Genomic DNA, 17,172 nt, shown 5'->3' with positions numbered 1-17,172 from the left:
TGTGTGTGTGTATTGATGTCACCCATGACACATGCATTTTTAAAACTTGGATTGTAAATTTACACTTCTGTCTGTAATCATACACACTGTGTTTATAGAATCTGTGAAAGTATTCTGAAAAAGTGTCAAGAATATATTTTGAGAACTAAAATGAGCTCTGTTCAGACTATTTTTGAAAGGGATGAAGTTAGGTTTGAGACCAACTGCACACATTAGAATAAAGTCTTCCTTAGATACAACTCTGTAATTGGCCAGTCTCATCGAGGAAAAAAGGTTTCTATCAACCAGTCGTACTGAGCTAACACTGTCCTGTACTTTTCTTCTTGGAATTTGTTCAGAGGTGTTTTCAATGGAATATGATACTAAAAAGATTAAAAAAAAAAAAAAGCAACTTTAAAATAAGATGAATATGCTCTATAGAAGCTTCATTGGACTGTAGTTGGCTTTTTGTGGTTCTCCTATGTAGCAGAACGTTGTTGTCATATATGCATTTCCTGCATGGTAGGGACCTGCCAATTCAGTGAGAAGAGTGTATAACTTGTTTATTTACACTCTTTTTTTTCTGTTTCTGCCATATGTTTGTCTGGGGAAGAAACTTTTTGAGCATGGCATGAACGCTTGGGTGAATGCATTTGTAAGCATAATATCATGCTCAGCCAGACTTATTGCAAGCAAGAAGAAGGAAGATTCAGTTTTAAAAATGAAATTTAGAATTTATACTTTTTGGATAGAGTATGTACAAGTGTAGACTTGCATGCTGCAGTCTCCCTTGTAATAGTCATGTTTTGCACAGTAGTTATTTTATCAGAAGACTGATTCGCTATGCATCTGCCATCTGAATGCATAAGGCAATGTTTGCTGGGGCTACATAAATTCTGTATACCAGGAGTAGGCAATTATTTTGCCTGGAGGGCCGCTTAATGACTTGTGGTGATCTGTGGAGGGCTGAATGGGTAGCTCTGCCCCCTGACAGGTGCCCCACCCCCTGATTGCAGTCTTGGGACTGGAATTACCACCCCTTAACTCCTGACCTTTGCCACCAGAGGTTCTCTCCCCTTGCCCCGGAAGTACTCCTTTTGGGAGTGGGGTGTGCCATTATGGAACCAGAAAAACAACAAAATTAAAGTATGTTATAGTAGATGTTTGATTTTTAGTTTATGATTTATTTAAAAAAATATTTTTTGCCATGATTTACATGCGTTTGCATAGTGTGTATAGAGGTAATTACATAATAGTTCAAAACAGTCTTGTTCTTGTGTATTGTGGGTGGTGGTGTGATGGGTACAGGTATGGGGAGGGTTGGGGGCTGTGAAGGAGTTTGGGGGGTTGAGTGTGGGGTCTGTGGGGGGAGTGGGGTTTCTGGGTGGATGTGGGCTCCCTTACCACATGCCCCCCCTTGGTTGCACAGCCCTTGCTGTGGGTGGCAGCAGCAGGCTGTCGGAGTGTTCCTGGCCCATAGCAGACAGAGCACTCTGGCAGCACAGGGCTCCAGCTGAACCTGGGAGCTGCATGTGGTACGTCAAAGCTGGCCTGGCCCAGCCTAGCCCACTGGCACGTGCCTTTAATCCAGACCGGGCTAGCTCTGTACCACTATGTGGAGCTCCCAGCACTGCAAGTAGGAGCCATGTACCATCGGGCCAGGCTGGCTCCATGCCTCCACATGGGGATTCCAGCACTCTAGTGGGGAGCCACACAGGGAGGCATAAAACTTGGCCAGCCCAATGGCACAGGGACTAGGAGTCGTGCGCTATCAGGCCAGGCAGGCGCCGTGCTACCACGCTTGGCTCCCCGCTGGAGCCCTGGAAACTACACATGGGGACATGCAACCAGCCCAGCCCAGACTGACGTGCAGCTCCTGCCTGCAGTGCTGGGAGCCCCATGTACTGGCACAGAGCCAGCCTGGTCCTGATCAAATGCGAGTGAAATGGGCTGGGTGGGCTCTGTGCTGCCACATGCAGCTCCCAGGATTCAGCTGGAGCTGCGTGCTGCCAGGGGACTCTGCCTGCCAGGAGTGCCCTGAGGGCCTGCCACCTGCTGCTGACAATGCAGTGGGGGCTTATGTACCAAGGCAGGGGGACCCTCCCACATCCCCCTCACAACCTCCCCGCTTCCAGGCAAGACCTCCCCTCCCCTTTCACCATCTATCCAGTTGCACTCCATTGTGCTTGGTGCCTCCACATGGGGCTCCTAGCTGGAGTGTTGGGAGCCCCACAGAGGCCGAGTTACGGAGCCCACCCAGTTTGACGGTGCATGACTTCTGAAAGCCCCTGCCTCCCACTGAGTTTCAGAGGGCAGCTGCAGGCTGGTAATTGTTTTTTGGACAGGTCCCATGGGCCAGATAGGATGGCCTTGTGGGCTGGATCCAGCCCGCAGGCCATATTTTGCCTGCCCCTGCTGTATACTCTTCTTAAAAGAATGCAGTTATGGTTCTGATTAATTGAATATAGCTTTTAAAATGTGATGCAGTTCAACTATCCTATAAAGGCAGGTTTATTAATATGATTATATAAATAACTCTAGTCCATGTTTTTAAATAGGAAATAAGATGTGAAATATGGATAAAAGGCTCTGTTCTGTGAATGCTAGCATATATAATATTTACAGTCTTGAGTAGTTTCATTGACTTAAGTGGAACTCTAGGATAATAAGCACTTCACTTGGTAGTTGAGTATTTGCAGGTTAAGACTTGAAGGAGCCTCTCGCTAATAACATGCATACAAGATACTGTTGGGTCAAAGGTGTAATAATTATCTGTTGATTTTAGGATGATCTGTTTTCCCTTATGTGATGCTCCTCTAGAACATGCATTTGGACATCCTGTCTGATTTTAGTGAAGAAATATACAAGACCAGTGCTCTGGCAACAACAGAACCATTTCAAATTACATGCTTTACCCTTTCATATTTCCTTTTCTTAAGTAAAACTTGGAATGAATTTAATGCTCATGAAAAGAAAGGCTCAGAAGGCTGTTTAAAAAGTAGGCATAGTGCAAGCTTCCCACACACACATCTGCCAGTGTCTCTCTGTCCAATTTATAAGCATCCTCTGCTATTTCACTTCCGAGTCTCTTCCGATTGGAAAAAAATTGTGCTGAATTATCTGGGTTTTTTCAGGTGAACAAAAATACTTTAAAGATCTGACTAACATGAACTTTTCTTTAGAGTCATTATGATTTGAACATCACTCCTCAGAGGTACATGGTTAATGGAAGATATTTTTAGTTCTTCCATATCATGGAACCAGAGTAACTGAGGTGGATTCTTCTCAAAGGTCTTAATTTTTTATATGGGTGAATCTTGCAAATGATTCAGACTCACTGGCTGCTGTGACAAATGTGACCCTATCCTAGACCTTTTCTGGCTGAACTAACAGATGGCCACGTGCTGGCTTAAGATCAGAGGTTAGGCAACTGGAAATTATTCCTCTGTCATAGACAGGCCATTGTCTTCTGTTCTGTGACATTAAGTTCATCCTCTTATGGGAGGGAAAAGATCTATTTTTTTGGTTCATTTTAGATGTTAATAAGAGCCAAATGGTTTCTTCAGTGTTGAAGGAAAGTGTGTGATCAAAGTAAGTTTTGGTTTTTTTTACTTGGTAGTTTTATTTTTTTCCCAGTGAAGGTTCTTTTGGATGCAGCTGGTTGGAAAAGATTGATTAATTAATTAATTAATTAATTACTTGAAATGTCATCTACTAAGTTCTTGGAAAGTGTTGACTAATTCTGGACTTCTTTGTGGTTATACCTGTATTGATTGCAATTTCTAAATTATCAGGATTCCTTAAACTTATAGATGGGTGCTTCTTTTAAACTTAAAGACTTGAACTAGCAAACTGCACCTGTGTTTTGGTGGGCAGGTTGTGCATAAATGTATCACAATGTCTTTCATGGGACTTATGATGACATATAAAATGCCAAGCTTTCTTTGATGTGTTTTGTGTTTCTTCACAGTCTCTCAACCAGCATGCTTTCACTCTCTTCAGGCAGCAGCCCTGGTTCTCTTGCATCTAGTAGAGGATCTCTTGCTACTTCTAGCCAGGATTCTTCCACCTCAGCCAGTTTTACTGATCTGTATTATGAGCAGTTGGAACAGCTGGATTCTGAATATCAAAACAAAGTGGACTTTTTACTTTTGGAGGGAGCCACTGGATTTAGGCCTTCTGGCTACATCACCACTATTCATGAGAACGAGGTAGCAAAAACTCACAAAACAGATGCCACCAGTCGGATCCAGGCATTAAGATCATCCTTATCTGGGACACCCAAATCAATGACATCATTGTCTCCAAGGTCATCCTTGTCTTCCCCCTCTCCACCATGCTCGCCACTAGTATTAGATACACTTTTAGCTGGAGATAACTTTTTGAGCCATATGGACTTTGAAGATACAGAAATAAATACAAGTTTTTCTGAACTCACTCTAAATACTGGCAGTAGTGGCTATAGACTAGAAGAGCCTACGGCTGAGGACAAACATCGCGGCCAAGGTATAGTGACAACTCAAATGACTTTAAAATGCTTTATTAAAAACGTTTAAATGTTTTTTTAACAGCAAAGGAATAACTAAAAATAAAACATTACGAACTTTGGTTATCTAACTATATGTTCTGCCTTTATTGGAAAACAAGTTGATAAGTTTAATTCATGTCCAAGAAGGCTTTACTTGAGTCCTACAAGTGACTCTGTAGAATTTTTAAATTTTAGTGCCTAAATAAGGCTGCCCAGTTCCCCACCAGCATAGTGGTTTGTCACTTACATGCACAAAACATAAATTTTATTACTTGTATTCAAAACATGGAATAAAGTATTTAAAATTGAATGCCCCAAAAGGACATATGGAGAAAAAAAAACAGCTTGGTGGCTGAAATCTGTGGGGAGACTGGGGCAAGTTAGTCAACAGTTAAAAAACAAACAAAGAAAAACATCCTGGGAGAATGCTAGGTCTTGTTTTGCTCCCTGTAAAATCAGTGGTAGCACTTCCATTGATTTCAGTGGAGCAGAGATGGCTAGCTTGAGCTTTGAGCACTATCTGTTTTGCTATCTTAGTCTCTTAGCAACAATAACTTGTTTAGATAATAAGCTCTGCAAAATAAAACATTTAGAAATACTGGAAGTTCTGGTAAATAGGTTCAATACAAGAGTAAACATTTTCCTCTTCTGAACCTACTGGCCCTACATAAATGCATTAAGAACATCAGATAACAATTAGCACAATCGATCGATGAAGACAGAGCCCAAGACCTCTTTGGATTCCCATTGATTTCAGTGGTGGTGCGACCTGTGTGAACAAAGTGGTTTTACTTGCTACTGTAGTGAAGGGGGAAAAAAAATCATACTAGTGCGGTAGGTACCTACATATTAGGGTTGTGCGAAGCGGCGGGCCGTATTCAATTTGGATTCAGTCTGATTCGGGGGACGGTGATTCGATTCGTTGCTTTGGATCGTTGTTCTGATTCGATTGACTCGAATCTGAAGATTCGATTCTGAGTCAGAGAATCAGCGATTCAGACATAGACGCAGCTTTATATGTTCTTTCTACATACCTCGAGGTACCAGGTGCAGTTCATGTATGCTGAGATGGTGGGGCAGATGGAGTATCCCACAGGAACATAGGGGGGCCCCCCACCAAAAGTACTTCTGGTCCACTTCCAGGTCCACAGCTGAGCGCATGGGGGACCCCCCGCCATGCTCCCCCGGCTCAGCAATCGACCACGGGGGGACCCCAGGTGCTGCCCCAAACCCAGTTGCCAACCCGGGCGGGAGCAGAGGGGTCCCCTGTACACTCCATGGCAGACCCAGAAGTGGTGCCCCCACCTGAACTCCTGTGAGATGCTCCATCCACCCCACCATCTCAGCGTTCATGAACTGCTTAATACCTTGAGGTATGTAGAAAGAACATATAAAGCCGTGTCTATGTCTGAATCGCTGAATATCTCCAAATCGAATCAGAGGCTTCCGATTCAATTCAGAGACATTAGTGGGTTTCCTGATTTGACTCGGATTCGGAGATTTGGCTGCCGAATTGGGCTGAATCTCCACCAAATTGAATTAGCAAACGAAGCTTTGCACAGTCCTGCTGCATAGCTTGCTGAATACTGCAGTAGAAATTGGGATGTATGTTGTAGACGTGATGGTCTAAGAAAGAGACAAACAAAGCTCTTGGGTTAGAGGCAATATCTTATATTAGACCAACTAATAACCAAAAAAGAAGAAATTTTACATCAGATGCCTCCAGAGACAAAGTCTGCCTAATCTGCATATCACAGAGCAACTCTTTCACAAAAGGACTCTGAGCAACCCAGGGGAAAAAAAAAAACTTCCATAGTCTACCTCCCCTGTGCAAAATGAAGTTTCTTTTCTACCTGGGAGAACTTCTACAGTCTCTGAATTCACCTCAACCTGCTGAAGAGTGTTTGGACCTGAAAGCTTGCAAAGACCATTTTGCTGCTATTTAGTCGCTCTAATAAAAGATATCGCCTCTAACCCAAGAGCTTTGTTTTGCAAAAGTAAATGGGTTTTGAGCCCTTCTGATGCTTCATTTCATGGATATCCTGAAAGAACTCTGTGATGTACAGGAACTAGTGAAGTGTGATCACTATTTGTTTCCATCTTGCATCTGAAATTGTTCTCATTTGTAGGCTTCAGCTGACAAAATATTTAAAATTCTATTGAAGAGATGAGCTGAGGCTTTCCCCCTTCTCTGCGCTCTCCCATCCCCTTAGAAATAGATATTCTGGGATTTGAGTGTAAAGGAGCAATTAGTCCTGTTAAAACTGGACACTGATTAGTTTTCACCTTTTTAGCACTTCAAGATTTGTCAAGGCTATTAAAGTGAAAGCTAAAGTGTTAAGCAGATTAAGTGATTATCGCTATTATTCAGTCAGCAGACAAAATAATCACCATAAGTAGTTTATTTCAGAGGTATAATGAGCAGAGGTTTCACTTTCTAGGCATTACTCACAATTGAGTGTAATGCTAAAATGGTGTGGCTGATAGTTAATACTTGGCTTCAAGGGAAAATGTCTGCTCACATGTTCTTACAAATAGAATTAAAGTATATCTCTGAGGGTTGGGGGGGTTTTTTGTTTATTTTCTTTTAACAACCTGATGAGGTTTTTGCTGCTTTTATATTTAAATGTGCTTCCTCTTTTAACATTAAGAATGGTGGTTTAGGTTCCATCTGTATTACTGGTAAGTTTCAAATGTGGAGTGAGTGTATTGGGCCATAGCATGACCTAAATGCAGAGTAGGTCCACTAGTAGGACCCCTACTAGATGGGCGTAAGCAATTGGTGATGGACAGGGGGGACAAGGCTGAACTCCTCAATGAGTTCTTTGCCTCTGTGTTCCTAAGTGAGAGGCAAGACAAGTCTCTCACTGGGATTGTAGAGAGGCAGCAGCAGGACGCCAGACTACCAAGCATAGATCCTGAGATGGTGCAGAGGCATTTGGAGGAACTAGATGCGTTCAAGTCGGCAGACCCGGATGAGCTCCATCCGAGGGTACTGAAGGCACTGGCTGAGGTAATTGCACAGCCACTAGCGGGAATATTTGAACACTCGTGGCGCACGGGCCAGTTGCCGGAGGACTGGAAAAGGGCCAAAGTGGTTCCCATTTTCAAGAAGGGGAGGAAGGAGGACCCAGGCAACTATAGGCCAGTCGGTCTCACCTCCATCTTTGGCAAAGTCTTTGAAAAAATTATCAAGGCTTACATTTGCGGGAGCCCAGCAGGAAAAATTATGCTGAGGGGAAACCAGCATGGGTTTGTAGCAGGTAGATCATGCCTGACTAATCTAGTCTCTTTTTATGACCAGGTTACAAAACACCTGGACGCAGGAGTAGGGGTAGATGTCATTTACTTAGACTTCAGGAAGGCCTTCGATACGGTATCCCACCCCATACTGGTGAACAAGTTAAGAGGCTGTGACTTAGATGACTGCACGGTCTGGTGGGTGGCGAATTGGCTAGAGGGTCGCACCCAGAGAGTCGTAGTGGATGGGTCAGTATCGACCTGGAAGGGTGTGGGCAGTGGGGTCCCACAGGGCTCGGTCCTTGGACCGATACTCTTCAATGTCTTCATCAGCGACTTGGACGAAGGAACGAAGCATACTCTGTCCAAGTTTGCGGATGACACAAAACTGTGGGGAGAAGTGGACACGCCGGAGGGCAGGGAACAACTACAAGCAGACCTGGACAGGTTGCACGTATGGGCAGAAAACAACAGAATGCAATTCAACAAGGAGAAGTGCAAAGTGCTGCACCTAGGGAGGAAAAATGTCCAGCACACCTACAGCCTAGGGAATGACCTGCTGGGTGGCACGGAAGTGGAAAGGGATCTTGGAGTCCTAGTGGACTCCAAGATGAACATGAGTCAGCAGTGTGACGAAGTCATCAGGAAAGCTAATGGCACTTTATCGTGCATCAGCAGATGCATGACGAACAGAACCAAGGAGGTGATACTTCCCCTCTATCGGGCACTGGTCAGACCGCAGTTGGAATACTGCATGCAATTTTGGGCGCCGCACTTCAAGAGGGATGTGGATAATCTGGAGAAGGTCCAGAGAAGGGCCACTCGTATGGTTAAGGGCTTGCAGGCCAAGCCCTATGAGGAGAGACTAGGGCACCTGGACCTCTTCAGCCTCCGCAAGAGAAGGTTGAGAGGTGACCTTGTGGCTGCCTATAAGTTCATCATGGGGGAACAGAAGGGAATTGGTGAGGCTTTACTCACCAAGGCACCCCTGGGGGTTACAAGAAATAATGGCCATAAGCTAGCAGAGAGCAGATTTAGACTACACATTAGGAAGACCTTCTTCACAGTTAGGGTGGCCAAAGTCTGGAACGGGCTCCCAAGGGAGGTGGTGCTCTCGCCTACCCTGGGGGTCTTCAAGAGGAGGTTAGATAGGCATCTAGCTGGGGTCATTTAAACCTAGCACTCTTTCCTGCCTATGCAGGGGGTCGGACTCGATGATCTATTGAGGTCCCTTCCAACCCTAACATCTATGAATCTATGATGGGACTCGGCAAAATTTACCCCTAGAGAAGTCAATGAGGACAAATTCTGTCCATTGCTTCTATGTTTCACAGTTTCAATTGGCTTTGAAAGAGCAATTGTGCATGAGTGATACTGGGGATTAGTGTGATAGCCAATCTTTAGATTCATATTGGCCTTTCATGTATGACTTGAGTACTGTTTTAGAGTCTGTGCAGCCCTGTCAGGGAGTGGTACAAGCTTCTTACAGGGAAGATACCCCATCAGGGATATTGTAAGGCACAGAGACCCAGTTCTCTTTGATTCAGTTTCTGATTCTGGGAATGGTTCTGTTATCTTTATAAATCATGAAATTTGTGCTTGAGCTACGTATTTGGTATTAGTGGTGATTTTACAAAAGAGGCATAATGGTATCAGATACAGTTCTGTGCGCATAGTAATAATTGAACTTGAAGTCATAAAAAGAACACACAAAGATTAAGAAGTAATCTGCATCGTTGGTAACTTTCTTTCACTTTTATGGGCTGTATTTGAATGAAAAATAGTCCAATTACATGATACATTCTATATACTAGTTTCTGGCCATGTCCTGACAAAATTAGGTCAGGGATTTGATACAATGTCTGAAATAAACCTAGAGAAAAATTCTCTCCTTTTCAGGTTCATTGTGAAAGGCATCACTCTGCCAACATGGTGTCCCACTCTTAGAGGCAATGGACTGACAAAAAACACAGCAGAAGATTTATTTATATTTTGATATTAGATCTAGTTTGTTTGTAACATCTCTAATATTAGGTTCATATTATTTCAAAGTCAGCACATGTTAAATGGTATCACATGGAAAAATATATAGGTACTGTATTCTGTCAGATGAAATGTAAAAGCTGTGTCGGTCCATCAGTTTTTAGACAGAATTCCCTGCTGGAATTCAGTGAGGACCATTGACTGTCTAAATCTTGAAAATAAACTTTCCAAAGCACTTACTCTGCAGCTTCCTGCTCATGTGACTAAGGATTTGCAGGACGAGACCCTAATTCTCTCAGTATAAAAGTCCAAAAGTCCAGTGTAGGTTAGAAATGCATTAACCAGTCTGGAAGAGTTCTGACTGAACCTTTCTTTAGATCTAAGAATGTCCAGAGAGCATTTTCCCACGTTGTTCGGCATTGTGCAGCCTCTGCACTACTTGTGTCCGGCAAGGTCAAGGGCATTTCCATATACTGCCAACGGCTTCACAGTGTTTCTGGCCAAAACAGAAGCTCAAGGTGCCAGTCTTCTCCTGAAATCACTTTTAGTAAGATGCTCTGTCCTGGCATAGATAAATACTCAGATCCAGTGCTGTAGTAAGGCGGCGAGGGGAGGGCAGGTGACCACCCTGAGCGCCAAAGCGAAAGGGTGCCAAGAGGTGCTGCCCAGCCAGGGTGGAACACGGGATGGAGCCACGAGCAGCTCGTTTGGGAGGGCTCAGGGTTGGGGGAGAGCGGCTTCCGCTGCTGTGTGCACTCCTGGGTAAGTATGGGGGAGCGTGTGCCCCCCAGATCTGTGTGCAAGGCAAGGGTGGGCTGCCACTGTGGGATTTTCCCCAGGTGCCAAACTTCTTTGCTACTGCACTGGTCAGATTCTTGAACCCTGTCTGAAGCCAAATCTCTGAAATGTTCATCTTTTAAAATGGTTCCTAAATAATTATCTCAATTTTATATTGAGTTAGTAGAGAAACATTATCTACTAGTACATGTTACTGTTTTTTTTAAAAAAAACCTCTGACACGTAACTCTTTTAGGAGTTGGGCTGAGTGCCTTTTCATGTGTTCCCCATTAACTGAGGAGGTTTATTTTTAAACCTTTGTTGACTTCTTGCGTTGTGGAGCAGTCTGGGACTGGCATTCACAGACAGTCCTGACTTTATCAGCTCCATTACACTAACTCTGAATGGGAAACCCTTTCTTCTGGGAGTGTCCCCAGTTGTGTATCAAAGCCCACAAAGATATTTAGAGACTTCTCTATTACAGGTGTCTCTACTACATCCATTTTCCGTAGCACTCAACACCAAGTATCTAAGCAGGTGGCCATAATATTTAACTTTCTATTTTACTGATTTTTTTAATGTAATATCTAGGAACTTCCCAGACAAGAGAACAGGATCCGTATCCTGAAAAACCTGATGCAATTTTTGCTTTCATTCTACCCAGGGCTCTCCCCCCACCCTGCCACTGTGGTTCAGTCCCATTTTTTTGGCCTGCCATTGCTGAGTTCCAGCTAAGCAGTTTTCTTCATAGAAGTACAAAAAAAAAGGATCCATTTTGAACACCAAAGACCTGGCATGTAGCCCTCCTAATAATGTCTGGCTTTGGACTGTCTCTGTTCAAAGAAATTTGCATTGGTAACACAAGACTGTAGCTCCTGCCACCTGAAAGAAGTTGGCATCCAGAATTTGTATGTAGAAGAAAGCAGAAGCAAAATGAAATATTTTAATAGAATTAAGCATTCTTTCCCAATCACGGAGGGAGAAGAAGGGGAAAAAATGCAATGGAACCAGTTTGCAAAATAATGCTCTCTCTCCGAAGCAGAAATAGTTCTGTATATAGTGGTTCTAAATAAAATTCTTTCATCCTTTTTGGCTACAAGGCACTCAGCTGAAGTGATCCAAAACAGAAGCTTTATGGGCTGAAGTGTTCACATGGCATTGGTTAATAGAAGGGAGAGAAAAAGCTCAAGTGGGCAGGGAACAACTTGTGGTGTTTTTGTTTAACAAAGAAGTTTTTTAATACAAAAAAATCTAGCTTTACATATACTGGGAGCAGTACATGTCTGAACTGATTTGAGCTATAAAGCAAGTCAGGAGGGGAAAATAATTTTCATATTAAAAGCTTTGGAATAATGAACACATAACAGTAATACAGAGAGAAACAGAAAACTTAATCTTGGCAACCCTTATTTTCAAAGAATGACTATATAGGGCTTGCTTCCATACCTATAAGGTGCATCTACATGAGACACTTTAATACGCATTAATTTAATAACCAGTAAAGCATCACCTTCTATACATGTGCAACAATACCTGAGCAATATAATAGTCTAATGCACCATTTTCTAGTACCTGTAGGTACAGGTACTTGAAAAACGGTACATTTAACTAATGCGCCATACCACATGTGTAAATGCTGACCAGGATCAATTTGCACCCGGTCAGCCTAGGCCACAGGGGACCGCAGGGAGCGAGGAGAGCTGTTGCAGCCGCTGAACGGCTGCCTCCCAGGCATGTGGACATTAGGGCAATCTCATTCTCCCCATAGCTGTGACGGAGCTGCCCACAGAGCCAGGACAGCTCCCCCACCCTCCAGAGCTCAGTGCTAAGCCCCCCGGTACCCTCTGCCAGCCCAGGGCTAACACCCAGGGGAGTGTGGAGATCCCCCTGCCTGCTGCAGGGGGGCAGAATAGGGCAGGAGCAGCCTGTGCTCAACTTGCTCCTGATGGGGGCACAAGTGTAGATGTGCACTGGGGAGTACTTTAATGAGTCTGAATTTTCTTCACAAAAATTCAGGTTCATTAATTTTACGTGTAGACATGCCTACTGGGTAGTTCTGTGTGCTTCAATTGGATACAATAGGAATAAAGCCTCTAATGATGGCACAAGAGAAATGTTTAAATGTAAAATACAGTCCTCAAACTTACTGTTTGGCTTTTTTCCAATTAATGACTGATCTCTTATGTTGTGAATGTTTTCTAGCTAGTTTTTATGTGCTAAGATTTATGAAAATGTCAGTAAGAGGGGAAAAAATACAAGGATACAGGAGAAAATATCCCTAAGCCGCATCTTATAAAAAAAATAACATTTTGGCTATCTAGTCCTCAGCTGAATCTCTGAAAAATTACTCTATTTTAATTTATAGGAGTTGCCTATATTGCTCTCCCTGTTTTATTGTAAACCAGTTTCTTTTATAAATCTTGTTACCTTCTTATGACTTTCTATAATACTCTGGCTTCATTTTTTTTTTTAACTTGTTCTCTCCTCTGTCCTTTTCTCTTGTTCAGTGGATTTGTAGTTTTCACTTATCTTCCCTGCAAGTAAATTACAGCTCTAGCAGCCTCCTTAGACACATTGTTCAGCCAGAGCCCAGTTGTTCAGGTTAACAGGTTCTTTTGTTCTGCATCTTCCTCCAGATGGAGTGAATGATACCATCAAGACCTTGTCTAACCATGGCTGACTCGCTATACCAAATAAGGGTTTTAGTTGTACTGCAATTTCATAAAATTAATCAGCACTCATAAATTACACAAGGAAATATTATCCAAATCATCACAGATGCCAAACTGCCTTTATGCTTCCCTCTCTACCATTGAGTGGCTGCTTGGTGGCTTCAGTATATTTACCAGAGGATGACCATCCCTATCACAATCAGTACAATTGGTATTGTTGCCTGCAATCATATTGTCACTCATAGAATAGGACTCCAGGATTAAGCAGGCAATGAACTTCCTCTTTAGCTCAAGTGGTCAGAGTTGAGGCACCCTGTCAGGTAAAGCCTGGGTTGTGCTGCAGTGTCTGGTCTGACCGTGTACGTCCATGTAGAGAAGCAACTTTCCCTTCTGCTGCTTATGCTGTTCCTGCTGTTTGGCTGAAGAGACACTTTGACAGCCTTGGAGACTAAGATCTAGCACCATTTACCAGCACTAATTTAACACCAGATAAGGACTTAGATCCCAGACATGAGACATTCCACTTCCATCTGAATTCAGGAGCCTATTATCACTTGATGACCCTTGACTGCACAGGGTAGTTGTTGATGCTGCCATCTCCTTTTCATTAACGCTTTTGTTTTTCCTTCTTGCATTTTCCGATAGGTGTAAATACAGTTGGAGGGGCTGCACTGAAGGTGGCATGCGTGTCAGCTGCCGTGTCTGATGAATCTGTTGCTGGAGACAGCGGGGTATATGAGGCATCTGCACAAAGGTATAATCTAGGTCTCTATGTAGTACATTCCCATACATATGCTGATACTAAGTCAACATTGTCAGGTGCTATTTTATTGTTGTCTGCAGGTCAGTGATTAAGGCTTTCCAAGATTTTAGACCATTTCTTCAAAAATTATAAAGAGGCTGAATTATACTACAATGCTTTGTGAAATGAAAGTTTGTTTTGCACTGTGAAAGCCACTATTTTTCTCCATGCCAATTGTCATAGGTTGAAACCTTGTGGAAAATATCAGCTGAATTAAGTTAAGCAATTTCTGGGAATGAGGCTATTGGAAAAATGTTGTTCTCATAGGATCATAAAAAGTAAGGCAGGAAGGGACCTCACAAGATCATCTAGTCTAGTCCCCTGTTTATGGCAGGATCATCCCCGACTAAGCTGTTTCAGCCAAGTGTCTGTCCAACCCGCTCTTGAAAATGTCCAGGGATGAAGGTGCCATCGCTTCTGTAGGTGCCTGTTTCAATGTTTGACCACCCTCGTAGTCAGAAAGTTCCTCCTAACCTCCAACCTATATTTCCTCTGCTGAAGCTTGAGGCCATTACACTTACTCCTATTCCCTATGGCCACAGAGAAAAGCCCATCTCCATTCTCTCTGTTATAGTCCTTCAGGTATTTGAAGACTACTATCATACCCTCCCCCAGTCTTCTCGCCAGGCTAAATAGCACTGTTCTTTCAGCCTTTCCTCAGAAACCATGCTTCCCAGGCTGCTAATCATTTTTGTCATTCTGTGCTGGACTTTCCAATCTGTCCACACCCTACCTGCAGTGTGGGGCCCAAAACTGGACACAGTACTTCAGGTGTTGAACAAAAGTGAATAGAGTTTTGCCTTTGTTAAAAAATATTGTTAATCTCAGAACAGGAATTATAAATCTGGCAGAGGAGTGGCCTTCTTGTCAAGGGTTTGTCTTTTGTTTTCATGTAATTTTGGGTGAAAATACACCCAAGTTTAGTCAAGTTTTTAATACTTTGAAAAATCAACGTTTGCATGTGCTCAGTAGAGACTTTCAGAATTTTATGCTGAGTATGGAAATGTAGATATGTTCCAGCCTGTAAGTGAACAGGGTTTCCATGCAGTCACTATTCTGGGCACCTTATCTGATAGCAGGTAGCATGTCTCCTATGCTTTCAGTGACCCTTCTGCTGGACTTGAAAAAAACAAAGTGCCCGATTGAAATGCAGAAGTGGCAAGCAGAACTTGTAAAGGAATTTGATTAAAGCAGGGTTGGGACTGAAGCCTGGCAAGAGAAGAAAAGGAACTGGAACAGTCTGGGGAGAGTGGGACTGAGAACCAGTGGGGTATGTTGAAAGCAGTAGTGCAGCTGAGGATGGTTGGTCTGAAAAGACATTGGGCTGCGAAGAGGGAACTGAAACTGTCTGAGCAATGAATTGCTACTGAGGCAAACACTGGCACTAGATGAGGAGGCCAGGGAGTGAGTCTGGCAAGGGCAGGCATGGGATGGCAACCAGAGCCAGAACAGAGGAGAGAGAAACTGAGCTTATGAAGAACTGGAACCAGGGGATCCAGTATTGGTGTGGGCAAAAGACTGGTTCTAAGGAACTAGACAGTGGTTGATGGCACTGGAGATTACTAGTGAGAAGGAAAAGGGGGAGGTACAAAGGAGTGAGACCGGGACTTGCTATGGCCAGAGACTAATACTAGGATAAGAAGGCAAGGAGCAAAGACTGGAACTGGGTAGGAGAGGAGACTTGGTTAAAGAGGGTGGGGAAGAAAATGGTCTGGGACAAAGCCAGCTTAGATGGGCAGGGCATGAAGCACTTTAGGAAACGGGAAGAAGAATCTGTGTCCATACGCGAATGTCCCTTCAAATACTGGCATGGAACAATGAAACCTTACGTCTTGCCGTTCCCTTTTTGTCAGCAAATACCTGAAACCCTCTAGCAAAGTTCCTGTATCCTCTTGCCATTCTGCAGTGGTGGTCCCACAGAATGTGACACGCCACCACTCATAACCGTTTATTCCATCTGTTCAAATAGCAAAGATTTATTTGGTAGATAAGAAGATTCTAGTCCTGCTCGTGACCCACAGGGTGCCACACGATAGTCTTTCAGTTTTTTCATTCAAGCCTAAGAAATCAGAAACTATCTTAATGTTTTCACCTTAATAATGTTAAGTACCCAAAATGCAGGGGATGCTGATTGGCAGAGAGGGACAGGGATACACAAAAGTCAGCTCTTTCAGCCAGTCAGCAGCGGAGGAGAGGGGGTAGTTGCCATCTTAGCTGCTGCCTTTCATGCTGGCAGCTCTCTCCACTCCAGTGGGGTGCAAGCCTGGGCTGCTGGCTCCACCTGGGGAGCCAGCATTTCATTTTTACTAATTTTTTCCCATGCAAAATCATAGGAAATGCCAGTTTTCACGGTGATCGCAGAAATTGCCTTTTCCCGTGGTTTCCCTGAAAATCATGAATTGTGTAGATAACTATGCATATACAGTATTGACTTGCATGAAAAGCTACTTTTTTCTTCACAGGGCTACGTGCTGCTCATTTAATGAACAGCTATGCATAATTTTATTTTTTTCTCACTTTTCATTATATGGTTCTTTTCTTAATTTCCTACGTACTAAACTAGTAGGAACAATTCCAACTAAATCTAAATTTTGCAGAAAAGCTGTTTTTATCAAAACTGATACATTTGCAACAAAGTTTTTTTGTGAGGAAGGTATTTTGGATCCAGGCTTCATTCCAGTGCAGCACAAAAGCTAACTCTAAAACCTCCAAATTGCTGCAAAACAGTATTGTGCTCTAAACAACACATTTGCAAATACTGTTTTTGGTTGTCCAGTTTGGGATGTCCTATACCTGTATTTTTGGACAGTACTTAAACATTAAGAGCTACGTAATGCTGAAGTTCAGTTCCTACTATCTTTAGTAGGTATAGATATTCAGCATTTCTGTGAATTAGACCAGAGGGTCTAAAGTCAGGTAGCCACCTTTGAAAAAAATCAATATTAAGTTAATTACCTACCATCATAGAGGAATTTCACTGGTACAGGCGATCCAGTTCAGGACATTATGCAATTGCCTTAACTATAAGACTGATACTGTCATTCTGCGATCCCCTATTTTATGCACTCTATCTTCCAACTTCTGAAACACGAGAGAGGGTCCTACAGACAACAACCTCACTATACCACCCTGATTTATTTTGAGAACAGCTCCATCCTTTGCATTGAATGAAGTAGTAAGCTGGCAGAAAA

The 17,172-nt window shown here is 43.1% G+C and overlaps 1 protein-coding gene across 3 annotated transcripts in view; it reads left to right on the top strand.

Moving 5' to 3' along the window:
- WWC1 (WW and C2 domain containing 1) overlaps positions 1-17,172 on the top strand; it is a 159,185-nt gene that overhangs the window by 123,352 nt on the left and 18,661 nt on the right. For all 3 annotated transcript variants that reach the window (XM_019487146.2, XM_014606575.3, XM_019487148.2), the window contains exons 11-12: positions 3,950-4,485; positions 13,825-13,933. In XM_019487146.2, the coding sequence (XP_019342691.2) occupies positions 3,950-4,485; positions 13,825-13,933 (645 nt within the window). The remainder of the gene's footprint in view (positions 1-3,949; positions 4,486-13,824; positions 13,934-17,172) is intronic.

The sequence above is a fragment of the Alligator mississippiensis genome, chromosome 9 (assembly GCF_030867095.1).
Source record: "Alligator mississippiensis isolate rAllMis1 chromosome 9, rAllMis1, whole genome shotgun sequence".
Classification (NCBI taxonomy): domain Eukaryota; kingdom Metazoa; phylum Chordata; order Crocodylia; family Alligatoridae; genus Alligator; species Alligator mississippiensis.
Note: the sequence above shows the minus strand (reverse complement) of the source record. Positions and strands in the feature narration are given on the sequence as shown.